Genomic DNA, 13,301 nt, shown 5'->3' with positions numbered 1-13,301 from the left:
TAGATGGATGCCCAAAATGAGTTTTCCCAAAGTAAATTATCTATCACTAAGATATATGTTTGGGCACCCCAGAGAATATCTCACCTCTGATCTTTCTACCTGGCTACGCCTAACACAAACTACTCAGAGATCTGTCTCTGGGCCTGGCTACTTTCAAAAGACCATTGACACTTGCCTTGGTCAGACTCAGGTGCGATAACAAAATACACTTTGAAAGGTTACATAAAATATTCACAGTGTTATACATAGATTCAACAGAAAATAGTCATTAGATATACTACATTTCGATACACATACTATCACACATCTTAAATTCTGTCAATGTATGGGAGCAAATTTATTGGCAAACTTTATCAGTAGCTATTTTATATAAGCCATGTTCAGAGATTGAAACATCCAAAGAAGGGGGAAGGGGAGATTGGCAGAAAATTACATGCAGTGTTAATTATGGCTTATGTCTGTACTAGGCCCAATGTGGTGGTGGCTTGATTTTTATTTACTGTATCATCACCCTCTGTGAACAATACAATACGATACTTCAGCACCGAGCCACAACAGGAAATTTGAGGTGGAATAGTAACATTTCAATGCCCCACCACCATCTACTTTCTGAATGAAAGTGGATAAATAAGAAAACATATTTATCCTTATGCAAGCTCTTAACAGTAATAACCCCAAAGTTCAGCTTAAAATAAACAATGCTCATCAATAACGTAGTTGTTGTGCTAGGCTGGCTATCATTAAGCTTGCTCAAAAGCATATACGTTTTAAGCTACTTAATTATATATTTTATATTATGTGATAAAATAAAAATACTGTACCAGCTAGGGTAGAAATTTCCAAGAGAATACGTGATATAACAGCACATCGAGATAACAATTGTCCATTTGCAGCCAAGTTTTTTAATCATAATCGGAGGGATGAACATTGAAGAGATAATAAGAGCCCCATAGATGATACTCAGTGAAGCAACACCAAGGCCTTCATCAGCATTGAGGCTACTCTAAAAATTAAAATGAACATTCAATTATTAGGACAATTTTAGCTTAATTATAAAAAATAGTTATAGAGTTTAAAATGAATTTTAAATATGAATAAAATAAAATATATATGAAGAAATTCTATATGTTTAGAACAAAACATGGAACAGACTTTAGTGCACATTTTGTAGCTCAATTAAACTAAATGAAAGTATTTGTATCAAGAGTCAAACCTCAATTTCCATATGCCCAATGCTCTTACACTGCCAGCATGCACATGTTCCTTACTATAAATGCATTCTTTATATTCATTAATTATACATCATTTAGATATTGAAAAATGAGTACAATGAATGAATATCTGTGTTGCCTTATTTCAAGTGTCATATGTATATTGTAAGTTATGCAATTATTGGAGAAATATAATTCAGTACAGGTCTTAGTACATTTTATTTATTTTAATATTTGAACTTTGGATGAACAAATGTAATTTGTGTTTTGTTTAGCAAGTGATGCAATGAGGGAAAGAGCCATATATCAATCTTATTTTAAATATATTTGCCTTGAACTGTAAACTCAGTTTATCTGCTGTAGAGTGGATGAGCAAACAGTCTACTGCTGAATTTAGTGGGTGTTAAAAACAAAGTATTGTGCACAGTGAGAAAGCGTTCACTCACCAGCTCAATTAAAGGTGCCCTTATACACTGCGGACAATTAGTCCATTACAGACCTAACTGTCTAGAATTAAGTAAATAGGCCCAAAAATGACCACCAAACCTAATAAAAATGTGACAAATGGTTGTTTAGATTATGCACATATACAGTATGTCCATGGTCAAGTATGACAGGGATCTCTTCTTAGCATTTTAAATAATTTTACCAGAATTCATACTACCAACTTTTTATGAATGTTTTGCTGCTAACATAACTTGTACATCACAGAGGGGGTAATTTGCAAAGAGCAAAAGTATACATTTACAGCTGTACTCTCCTGCTGAGCAATCACATTAGACCCACACTTTGGCCCATTACGCACTTTGGGTCAAGCAATATGCTGATTGCTTGACCCTCATTTATGCTTTATATAACCCCTGAAGGTAAGCCTCCATAGGGGCAGAGCCGGATTTAGACCTCATAGGGCCCTAGGCAGGATACTGTTTTTGGGCCCCCTCCCTGAAACAATCCATAGCACTATATTTTTGCAGCCTACCATATACCCCTATAGTTACGTAGAAGTGAAAGCATGTGCCGCCGCATGCCTACCATATACCCCTATAGTTAAGTAGATATGAAAGCATGTGCCGCCGCATGCCTACCATATACCCCTATAGTTAAGTAGATATGAAAGCATGTGCCGCCGCATGCCTACCATATACCCCTATAGTTAAGTAGATATGAAAGCACGCCGCCAAAGGAGGTGAGGGCGTGGCTTGCATCTTTGGGGACGTACCTAACATGTGAAAAGAGCAAGGCCACCCTGCTGCAGAAAAAGGCACCCCTAAATAATTACCAAGCAGTCCCGTTTTTTTAAGTAGTTGGGTCAAAACAACATAATAAATATTGAAGTCAGGGCAGAAATACTTAAGTTGTTTGCAAAAATAATACGCATAAATCCAAGTATGTGCTCTTGTCACTTTTGTCCCTCTATCATCACACTGTGCCCCTTCATTGTCACTTTTGCCCCTTCACAATATCACATGTGCCCTTTCACCATCACCTCTGTGCCCATCACCATCACCACCTCTGTGCCAATCACCATCACCACCACTGTGCCAATCACCATCACCACCTCTGTGCCCATTACCACCTCTGTGCCCTTCACCATCACCACTTCTGTGCCAATCACCATCACCACCTCTGTGCCTCTTCACCATCACCACCTCTGTGCCCTTCACCATCACCACTTCTGTGCCAATCACCATCACCACCTCTGTGCCTCTTCACCATCACCACCTCTGTGCTTATCACCACCTCTGTGCCTCTTCACCATCACCACCTCTGTGCCCTTCACCATCACCACCTCTGTGCCCTTCACCATCACCACCTCTGTGCCAATCACCATCACCAATTCTGTGCCCCTTCACCATCACCACCTCTGTGCCCTTCACCATCACCACCTCTGTGCCCATCACCACTTCTGTGCTAATCACCATCACCACTTCTGTGCCAATCACCATCTCTGTGCCCTTCACCATCACCACCTCTGTGCCCTTCACCATCACCACTTCTGTGCCAATCACCATCACCACCTCTGTGCCTCTTCACCATCACCACCTCTGTGCCCATCACCACCTCTGTGCCTCTTCACCATCACCACATCTGTGCCCTTCACCATCACCACCTCTGTGCCCTTCACCATCACCACCTCTGTGCCCATCACCACTTCTGTGCCAATCACCATCACCACTTCTGTGCCAATCACCATCTCTGTGCCCTTCACCATCACCACCTCTGTGCCCTTCACCATCACCACTTCTGTGCCTCTTCACCATCACCACCTCTGTGCCTCTTCACCATCACCACCTCTGTGCCCATCACCACCTCTGTGCCTCTTCACCATCGCCACCTCTGTGCCTCTTCACCATCACCACCTCTGTGCCCATCACCACCTCTGTGCCTCTTCACCATCACCACCTCTGTGCCCTTCACCATCACCACCTCTGTGCCCTTCACCATCACCACCTCTGTGCCAATCACCATCACCACCTCTGTGCCCTTCACCATCACCACCTCTGTGCCAATCACCATCACCAATTCTGTGCCCCTTCACCATCACCACCTCTGTGCCCTTCACCATCACCACCTCTGTGCCCATCATTACTTCTGTGCCAATCACCATCACCACTTCTGTGCCAATCACCATCTCTGTGCCCTTCACCATCACCACCTCTGTGCTCTTCACCATCACCACTTCTGTGCCAAGCACCATCACCACTTCTGTGCCAATCACCAACTTTGTGCCCTTCACCACCTCTGTGCCCATCACCATCACCACTTCTGTGCCCCTTCACCATCACCACTTCTGTGCCCCTTCACCATCACCACTTCTGTGCCCCTTCACCATCACCACTTCTGTCCCTTGTTTTACTTACCTTTCTATTGCGCGCTGCTCCTCCTCCGTCAGTCCAGATGTAAAAAAAAAAAAAAAGAAAGAGTCACGTGATTGCTCGTCGGGTCCCGGCAGCCTCTCCTCCTCTCTCTATCACTGAGACACTGAGAGGAGAAGAGGCTGCCGGGACCCGATTCGCGGCACCCGACCCCCCCCCCCGTGCGGAGAGGGGAGGGGCCGAATTTATTTATTTATTTTTTTAAATTGCTCCTGTCCCCCCCAGCTGTGCCCCCCGAGAGCCGCTAGGCCCTAGGCAGGTGCCTAGGTTGCCTAGCGGTAAATCCGGCCCTGATCGCAGGTATATGTGAAATGCCCTGCCTATATGTAAAGAGATTGTTTTCTATTGCCCACATATTGCAGCGATAAAATCCACTCATAAAATCCATCTTGATAACTAATGAAAAGCCATATCTTTAGTCCAAACACCTGTTTAACAAATAATGCTCTATCGGACAAATTAGTCTAGGGGGTAAATGTATCAAACAGCAGATTCTGCAAGTATCCAATTTCTGGCGACTTTGAGGTGGAAATTTAAAATGGCAATGACTTCCAAGGCAAGTTTTGCCTTAAACGCTATTGCGGATTAAAATTTCCCCTGCAATGTCGCTGAAAATCGGTGCCTTGCAAAAACCGCTGGTTGATACATTTACCCCTAGGTCTGTTTTTACATCAAGATTGTAGCTATAAGGAAAGCAGAGATACAGACCACGTAGACATTTGAATCCAGTAAGAATTACGGGGCCTATTTATGAAAGAGAGAAAAGCCATTTCTCCAGTGAAAATGAGTGTTTTCACCTGAGTTAGGTCTTGTCCATATCCATCACTGGGTAACTGGGGTGGGTACGGAATAATAAAGCTGAAAATAATGACACTACATACCCCGGCTCAGTCGATGTAGTCAAAAGTCGTCCTGCAAGCTGGTCAGGTTGGGGGTGCCCATCGGTGTCTCCGAGTCGGGGTATGTAGTGTTGGGGTAGTTAGCATTGATATGCTGACTACCACCGGGGTAACTGCCAACTTTTGCCGGTGGTAGCCCCCAGTCTATTTAACAAGGAACTTCACTGTCCTGCTTTCTCTATTGCCATTTCAGAATGGTGATAGCATAGGATCTTTACAGAAAACAACATGTTTTCTAAGAGGGAAACAGTGAAACCTGGTGATTTTTGTGTACAGCTTAGCACAGATTTGGCTGAAAATAAAACTGATATGTATGAACAAAAGACATAAACATTCTAAATGTAAATTAATAGCAACAGCTTCCCCAGTTCCAATCCACCATATAATTTCTGTCTAATTTTTGTTTTGAATTATTTTCAAATTATTCATATCTGTGTCTAATGATCCAGAATACAGGACCCCTATTTGTGAATGTGGAACTGGAAGCCCAAGGCAAGACTTCCAGTTCCACTGCACATGCGTGAATCGGCAATTTCAGGTCACATTCTCAGAGACAGCCTGGCTGGCTGGTGAGACGGTAAGATTACTCTTACCATACTTGCCTACTCTCCCTTAATTCCCGGGAGGCTCCCGAATTTTGGGGAGGCAAACCTCCCGGATTTGCCGAAATTCACGACATTGAATGGTGGGGCGGGGCTTATCTGTGTCATTAAACCCACCCTTTCCCCCCCCCCGCTATTGAATGCCATGAATTTTGGCATTTTATAGTGGTGCTATGGCAGTGCCGTAACTAGAAATTTTAGTGCCCTGGGCGAGACAGGGCACCGACGCCCCCCATCTAAGTGGGAGTGACATTTGTCAAGTGGGTGTGGCCAACCTAATGTGGGGGTGAGAGAATTCTGTTACACATATTTGCAAATACATGATATATAATTTATATAGAGGTAGGATTGAAATAATTTAACAACCGGTTCTCTGCCCTAATGACCATTTAAATTATGCAAAAATACATACCAAAAGGTACTGTAATATTTCATGCACTTAATACTCAAATAACAGTAAAAGATACACAAAACTATATTGTTATAAGAAAGAGTTTTAAAATGTTAAAGAAAAAATATTAAAGAATACCTTACCTGACAAAAATCTGTTATTTAATATTATGCCATAGTAATGGCTCTCTTCATCACACTCTGCCATGCTGCCTTCCTTTACTGCCCCTTGCTCCGTTCCTTCACTTACCTTCTCTATCGGCTTCTTTCTTCTCTTTTCATTCCTTCTTGTCGCCGACTCCTGTCTGCGCTGCTCCTCACTGACGTCACGCCTGACATTCAGTGCGGGCGGAGCCGGTGCCGACGCCGCAGAGAGAGATTTTTTTCTTTTCCACGGAGCCTTAAAGGAACCAATATAATGGGGGGGAGAGATCGCATGTGTGTTCCACTAACAGGAAGTTACTGCATTTGGAATTACAGAGGGGGTATTCTGTGTGTGTAAGACATTACAGAAGGGGTCGTATATAGAGCAAAGGTAAACAGGAACGGAGTACAGGGCAGTACAAAATAACAGAAACACAGTGTAATTATAACCGAGAACAGATGCACAGGGCAAAGAGGGCTTATAACTAAGTATAACAAGCCTTGTAACTAACTGGTTGTAAAGAAAAGAGTTTTCCATAAAGCTCAATCATTTAGACCTGTAATAAGTGATATATCACACAAGCATCTTTTAGTTATGATTTCAACAACTATGCAAATACCGTAATTGGTTTTGCACTCTGTAAAAGTAATGTCAAGAGCAGTAGAAAGTAAATATAAGCAGATTTATTGAAAGGAGATGAGAAGGATTCAGAAATATGTTTAAAATGTACAGGATCTTGTGAGATGAGATTTAAAGGGTACATGTTGTGAGGGAAGATAATTTTTGTGTTCCTAAGGGGGGGAGGGAGAGAGAGAGAGGGGGGGGGGGAGAGAGAGAGAGAGAGAGAGAGAGAGAGGGGGGGGGGAAGAGAAAGACACTGTGGTATATTTACATTTTTTTCCCTGCTTATTCCTACACTTTTAATTCTGATCATGTCCCTTGAAATCCAATGACTGCTGACAGCTCTGACTGTGTTATGTTCTGTTAAATTCTAATAAAGCTTTGTAAAAACAAAAAAAAAGTAGAAAAAAAATGAGTCAGAGGATAGAGCTAGAGACCCTGAATACTGTGCAGTTCACATTGCAGCAATGTTTTAATAGGAGCAAGCCATCCTTTATTTGCGTGCAACCTCTGAGTGGCAACAAAAAACAAACTGAAGTAGGGACTATCCTTGCACAGCAGAGTGATAACGGAGTAGCATGCTAATCCCCTGCTAGCGCTGCAGCCTGCACTCCCGAGTAAGTACAAGTTTGCAGTGGTGCACTGTGAAGAAGTAAAGTTAGGATGGTGTCTAACTGCCACATACTCCAAGATGACTGAAGTCCTTCCAGAGCCAGCAAGTGCGCTAGTTTAAGCAGGCGCACATGCCTAGTTAAGGGGGAGAGAGAGAGGTTTTCTTCATCCCTTCAGTTCCACAGTGGTTCCACTAACAGGAAGTTAAGCATTTGGAACGCAAGTTTGCGTTCCAAATGCCGAACTTCCTGTCACTGCGGAACTGAAGGGATGAAGATACAGAGGCAGGTAGCGGGCGGCTGCTGCTGCGCCCCCTTGGCCTTGCGCCCTGGGCGACGGCACCGCCCGCACCACCCTCGTTACGGCTCTGTGCTATGGCGACGCAGCGTCACCATGCCCCTTCCTACCCCCCTGTCACTTTCAAGTTTTGAAAGTTGGTGTGCATGCTCTTACCACTGCCAACAAGTATCACTCAACTACAAGACTATATTAGAGAAATGTTAAAAGTTAAACTGCAGTGACAGCATGTCTCAATGCTGCTTGATCATATATAGGCCCCTGTGTATGCAAAAGTATAATGGTAATCATGTCATGGTTATGAAAAGCTCTGTTTTGCATAGTGTATTGTGTATATGTTACATATGTAAATGTTGTAAGTCAAAACATTCTTTTTCACAAACCTGACAGGTGATTTTTAATTATGTCATATATTTTTGAATAGTGAATCTCACACAGCAGTTACAAAGTCTACAGATTTAATGTTGAAATCAGAGCACACAAATAAAATAAACATAATATGACAATGACTAAAATCAAATCAAATGGAAGTGAAACGAAAAATGAAATGTTTTTTGTTTTAAATGATATTTTTTCCCCCGATTTAAATAACAGCAGCATGTGCATGTCCAGCATTTAATAATCAAGATTAGCATGTCATTACTTACCTGTAAACTTTGAAGTCCTCCAAAGGCTGTAAATAATAGCAAAAATCCAAAAGACACAACAAGAATGTTCTTTAGGTATCTGTCCATTTTTCTGATCGACTTGGAATGATTGCTAATGATCTACTGGATCTTTCCTTTCTTATTCAAATGCAACATACAATACATATGCAAGGCAGAAAGTGTTATGTTAGCCATGTGTTAATACTGTGAACTTTGACATGAAAAGATTGATGATATTTAAAATAGTTATTCATTCACTTGTTGCAAAGCAATAGCAAGCAACAGGGCATATAATTACATCCATTATCAGTTCATACAGGATTTCTTATATCTAGTATCTTAAGTACTTAATTGAACTGTTATTGTTTTTCAGTTTTCAGTATGTGAGACTTAGGAAACCTCAGGAGCGATAACTTTAATTTATACTTATTATTAGTTGCAATCATCATGAATTTTGCATTTTAAAATATCACAGGTCTGCGATGAAAAAGCTATTTTAAAAACTTATGTGAAAATGTACGAAAACGACTACCGATTTTGCATTTCACATCCCGTTTTTCTGCATAACATGTATTTATGAATAAGTCAATTTTCCACATTCTTTAAAATATTAAATGTATTCTGCCTACATTTATTATAAAACATTGTCTTAAATTAATTCAGTCGATGTTATAGAACGTTGCAATTCAGTTCTCGTCATAAAACTTCCCCCTGCCCAGTGCCAGATTAAGGTCTACATGGGCCTGGAGCTGAAATTTACAAAGGGCCTAAACCCCATACTGTCTAAAGGAACATTGCACACACACAACAACTACAACTACAAGGTGAGTTGGCGAAGGTGGAACCAAATACAACAGATGCAACACAGTTTTGCCCTGTGCCGGCTCATTTTAACCCCTGCCTACCACCACATAAACACACACACAGTACACACTACACACAAACAGTACATATACATTCATAGATTCTTCAAAAACAAGTTTAAAAGCAGTTTTATTGCACAATGCAACACAAACGCGTCAATACCATTAGCACATTCAGTCTTAAAGAAACATATAAATATTTGAAAACTGTTTTGGAACTGATTGGATATGCAAGACACAACTAGGTAATATGTGGAGATCTTAAAATTTTATGCATGGTACTTGGCCAGCAACAAGGTTACACCAAATTCCCCTGTTTTCTCTGTGAATGGGATAGCAGAGCTACAAATTTACATTGGCAAAAAAACAATTGGCCAGTTCGAAAAAGTTTAGAAATGAGAAAAAATAATGTCATCAAATCCAGTTTAGTAGATCCAAATAAAGTTTTACTTCCACCTCTACATATAAAATTATAAAATTAGGTCTGATGAAACATTTTGTAAAAGCACTGTCTAAAGATGGAGAAACTTTCAAATATCTTTGCACCAAATTCCCTAACATATCCAATGCGAAACTGAAGGAAGGCATTTTTATAAGCCCTGACATTAGAAAGTTAATAAAAGATGAACATTTCGGGCGTGTAATGAATATTGTGTAACTTTCGGCGTGCCTAGCAACAGAGCGCTACGGCGCGGGGGGCAGGAGTTCGTCCCCGACTGACAGGGGATCAGCGGGGATGGCGCGTGACAGTACCCCCTTTCCTCCTCCCTCTCAAAGAAGGATTGGTTTTCTCCAGAAATTCGGCAAGGAGACGAGGAGCATGAAGATCATCCTCTGGGACCCAGGATCTCTCCTCAGGACCATAGCCCTTCCATTGCACCAGATACTGAGGGCTGCCTCGGACAAAGCGGATGTTCAGAATTCTCTCTACTTCAAATTCGTCCCCCAGAGAAGTCTTGATAGGTGGAGGAAAGACAGGTTCTTTGAAGAATTCGTTGAGGACTAAAGGTTTCAGCAGGGAGATGTGGAAAGTGTCGTGGATTTTGAGGGAAGGAGGTAATGAGAGCTTGTAGGAAACGGGGTTAATGACTTGAGCGATAGTGAAAGGACCGATGAACCTGGGAGCCAATTTCCTCAATGGAACTCGGAGTCGGAGATTGCAAGTTGCCAGCCATACACGGTCTCCCACCTTCAGAACTGGAAGGTTTCTCCTACGGCGGTCAGCAACTCTCTTATGTCGTTGCACAGAAGTAGAAAGCGCTGTTTTCGTCTTGGTCCAAATTTGAGAAAAGTTATGGATGAGGGAGTCAGCAGCCGGCACAGGCGAAGCTGGAGCCTCTGATAAGAGGGGAGGAGTAGGATGTCTACCATAGACAATGAAGAAAGGTGAATAGCCTGAGGAGGAATGTAAAAGGTTTTTATGAGCAAATTCGGCCCAGTAAAGGAGGTCACTCCAGGAAGTTTGGTGGTCAGAAGCAAAGCATCGCAAGAAACACTCCAGGTCCTGATTCACTCGCTCCGTCTGTCCATTCGTCTGAGGGTGGTAGCCTGAAGAGAACTTGAGTTTAACCCCAATCTTAGTGCAGAAGGCTCTCCAGAACTTAGCCACAAACTGTACTCCTCGATCGGAGATGATCTCCTGGGGACACCCGTTTTCTAAAAACAGACTTCCAAGCTTGGGGGCTGAAGGAAGGCCTTTACATGGGATGAAGTGAGACATTTTGGAGAAGCGATGTACCACAACCCAGATGGTATTGTAGTCGTGACTCCGAGGGAGATCAGTGATGAAATCCATCGTGATGCTGATCCAGGGAGAGTCGGGGATGGGAAGAGGAAGGTGAAGACCAGAAGGACTTTGTCTAGGAGTCTTGTGGCACGCACATATACAGCATGCTGAGACAAATTTACGAACGTCAGAACCCAGAGAAGGCCACCAGTAGTATCTGGAAAGGAATTCCTGCGTCCTCTTGTAGCCGACATGGCCTGCAAATTTAGATTTGTGTGCCCAATACAGTAATTGGGGTGGAGATGCGGTTCTACGAAGGAGCGTCCAGGAGGAGGAGAGACGGAAGAGGAGTTGGTAATAGCCACCTTTTGAATCGGATTCAGAATGGTTTTGTTGCACGAGGAGGCCAGGGAATCTGTATTATCAAATGATCTGGATAATGCATCAGCCTTACAATTCTTGGAACCAGGACGAAAAGTAAGGATAAGTTGAAAGCGGGAAAAAAAAGAGACCAGTGAGCCTGGCGGGGGTTTAGACATTGTGCCTCCTGGAGGTAGGTAATGTTTTTGTGGTCCGTCATTACAGTTATGGGGTGTAAGGCCCCTTCGAGAAGGAAGCACCATTCTTCTAGGGCCATTTTGATAGCCAAGAGCTCCTTGTCTCCGATCCCATAATTTGACTCACCACCGGAATTTTTTTTAGAAAGGAAACCACATGTCTCCAGAGTGCCGGAAGAAGATCTTTGGGACAAGATAGCCCCAATTCCTACAGACGAGGCGTCAACCTCAAGAAGAAAGGGTCTCTCCTGGTCTGGTTGTTTGAGGATGGGAGCCACAATAAATGATTCCTTAAGGGTCTTGAAGGCCATTATTGCTTCGGTAGGCCAGGGTTTGCAGCAGGCTCCTCTTCCAGATGATGGAAGAGAATCCTTTAATGAACTGACGGTAATAGTTGGCAAACCCGATGAAGTGTTGCATAGCTTTAAGACCAGCGGGAAGTAGCCAGTTGATGATGGCTTCTACCTTCTTGGGGTCCATTTGGAGACCAGTGCCTGAGGCCAGATACCCGAGGAAGGGAACCTGGGAAGATTCAAAGAGGCATTTTTCCAGCTTACAAAGCAGGGAATGTTTCCTAAGATGGGAGAGGACAGTCTTTAAATGAAGACGATGAGAATACAGATCGGATGAGAATATTAGAATATTGTCGAGGTAGACAATCACAGATTGGTACAGAAGATCCCTGAAGATCTCATTGACGAAATTCTGAAAAACAGCAGGAGCATTTCAGAGCCCGAAGGGCATCACTAGGTACTCGTAGTGCCCATCGCGGGTGTTAAATGCCGTCTTCCACTCATCACCCTTTCGAATGCATATCAAATTATAAGCCCCTCTGAGATCCAACTTGGAGAAGATCTTGGCACCCCGAATGCGATCAAACAGTTCTGTAATAAGGGGGAGAGGATAGCGGTTTTTAATAGTGATTGCATTAAGGCGACGGTAATCTATACAGGATCTTAAGGAGCCATTCTTCTGCTTCACGAAAAAGAATCCAGCCCCCGCGGGAGAGGAGGACTTCCTGATGAATCCTCTTTGAAGATTGTCAGAGACATTGCCTTAGTCTCAGGTAGAGAAAATGGATAAACTCTACCCATAGGAATAGTTTTGCCGGGCATGAGTTCGATGGGACAATCCCACGCACGATGTGAAGGGAGATTCTCAGCGGCAGTCTTGCTAAATAAGTTAATAAACTCCAAGTACGGCTCCGGAAGCTTGACTTGGGAGGTAAGAGAGAGACAAGGTAAGCGGGTGGGTGGGAGTACTTTAGAAAGGCACCGGTTGAAACACAAAGTACCCCAGGAGGATACCTGGGCATGACGGATATCAAATTGTAGTGAATGCGTCCTGAGCCAAGGTAAACCCAAAATGATGGAGTTAACGGACTGTGGTATGACCAGGAACCTAATCCACTCATGGTGAAGAACCCCTACCTGCAACCAAACTGGACAGGTGATACAGGTGATTGAACCGTTGCTGACATGGTTAGCGTTAACTGCGGTGAGAACCAATGGTTGCGGCAAAAGAGAAAAGGGTATGTGAAGCTTGGACACCAGAGTGGCGGATCTAGATCTAGAATCCACGAAGGCGGAGCATTCCAGAGATATATCCGTAGACTTCAGGGTGACGGGCATCAGGAAGTTGGTATCCTTAGGGGAGGAGGGAGTATGTAGACTGGAACCTAGTGTCACGGTCACTAGGAGTTGCTTACCCGAGTTTCACCAGATGGAACTCTGCTAGAGAGGCGGGGTTATGGCACGCACCTCAAAGCAGGCAGGTGAATGATTGGAGCGACACAACAGCAGAAGAATAGAGATATTCTGAGGAAGTCAGCGACTTGCAGCTATGGTTAGAGAAA

At 43.1% G+C, this 13,301-nt stretch overlaps 1 protein-coding gene across 1 annotated transcript in view; it reads right to left on the bottom strand.

Moving 5' to 3' along the window:
- Window positions 1-8,488, bottom strand: part of LOC142144515 (protein unc-93 homolog A-like) — a 69,303-nt gene extending 60,815 nt beyond the window's left edge. Inside the window, exons 1-2 of the mRNA XM_075203489.1 lie at window positions 8,301-8,488; window positions 822-1,003 (exon numbers count right to left, since the gene is read on the bottom strand). Coding sequence (XP_075059590.1) covers window positions 822-1,003; window positions 8,301-8,387 — 269 coding nt within the window. The 5' untranslated portion in view covers window positions 8,388-8,488. The remainder of the gene's footprint in view (window positions 1-821; window positions 1,004-8,300) is intronic.
- Between the last annotated feature and the right edge of the window lie 4,813 nt (window positions 8,489-13,301).

This window comes from Mixophyes fleayi, chromosome 3 (assembly GCF_038048845.1).
Source record: "Mixophyes fleayi isolate aMixFle1 chromosome 3, aMixFle1.hap1, whole genome shotgun sequence".
In the NCBI taxonomy this organism is placed as follows: domain Eukaryota; kingdom Metazoa; phylum Chordata; class Amphibia; order Anura; family Limnodynastidae; genus Mixophyes; species Mixophyes fleayi.
The sequence above is the reverse complement of the archived record's forward strand: the minus strand, read 5'-3'. Positions and strand labels throughout refer to the sequence as shown.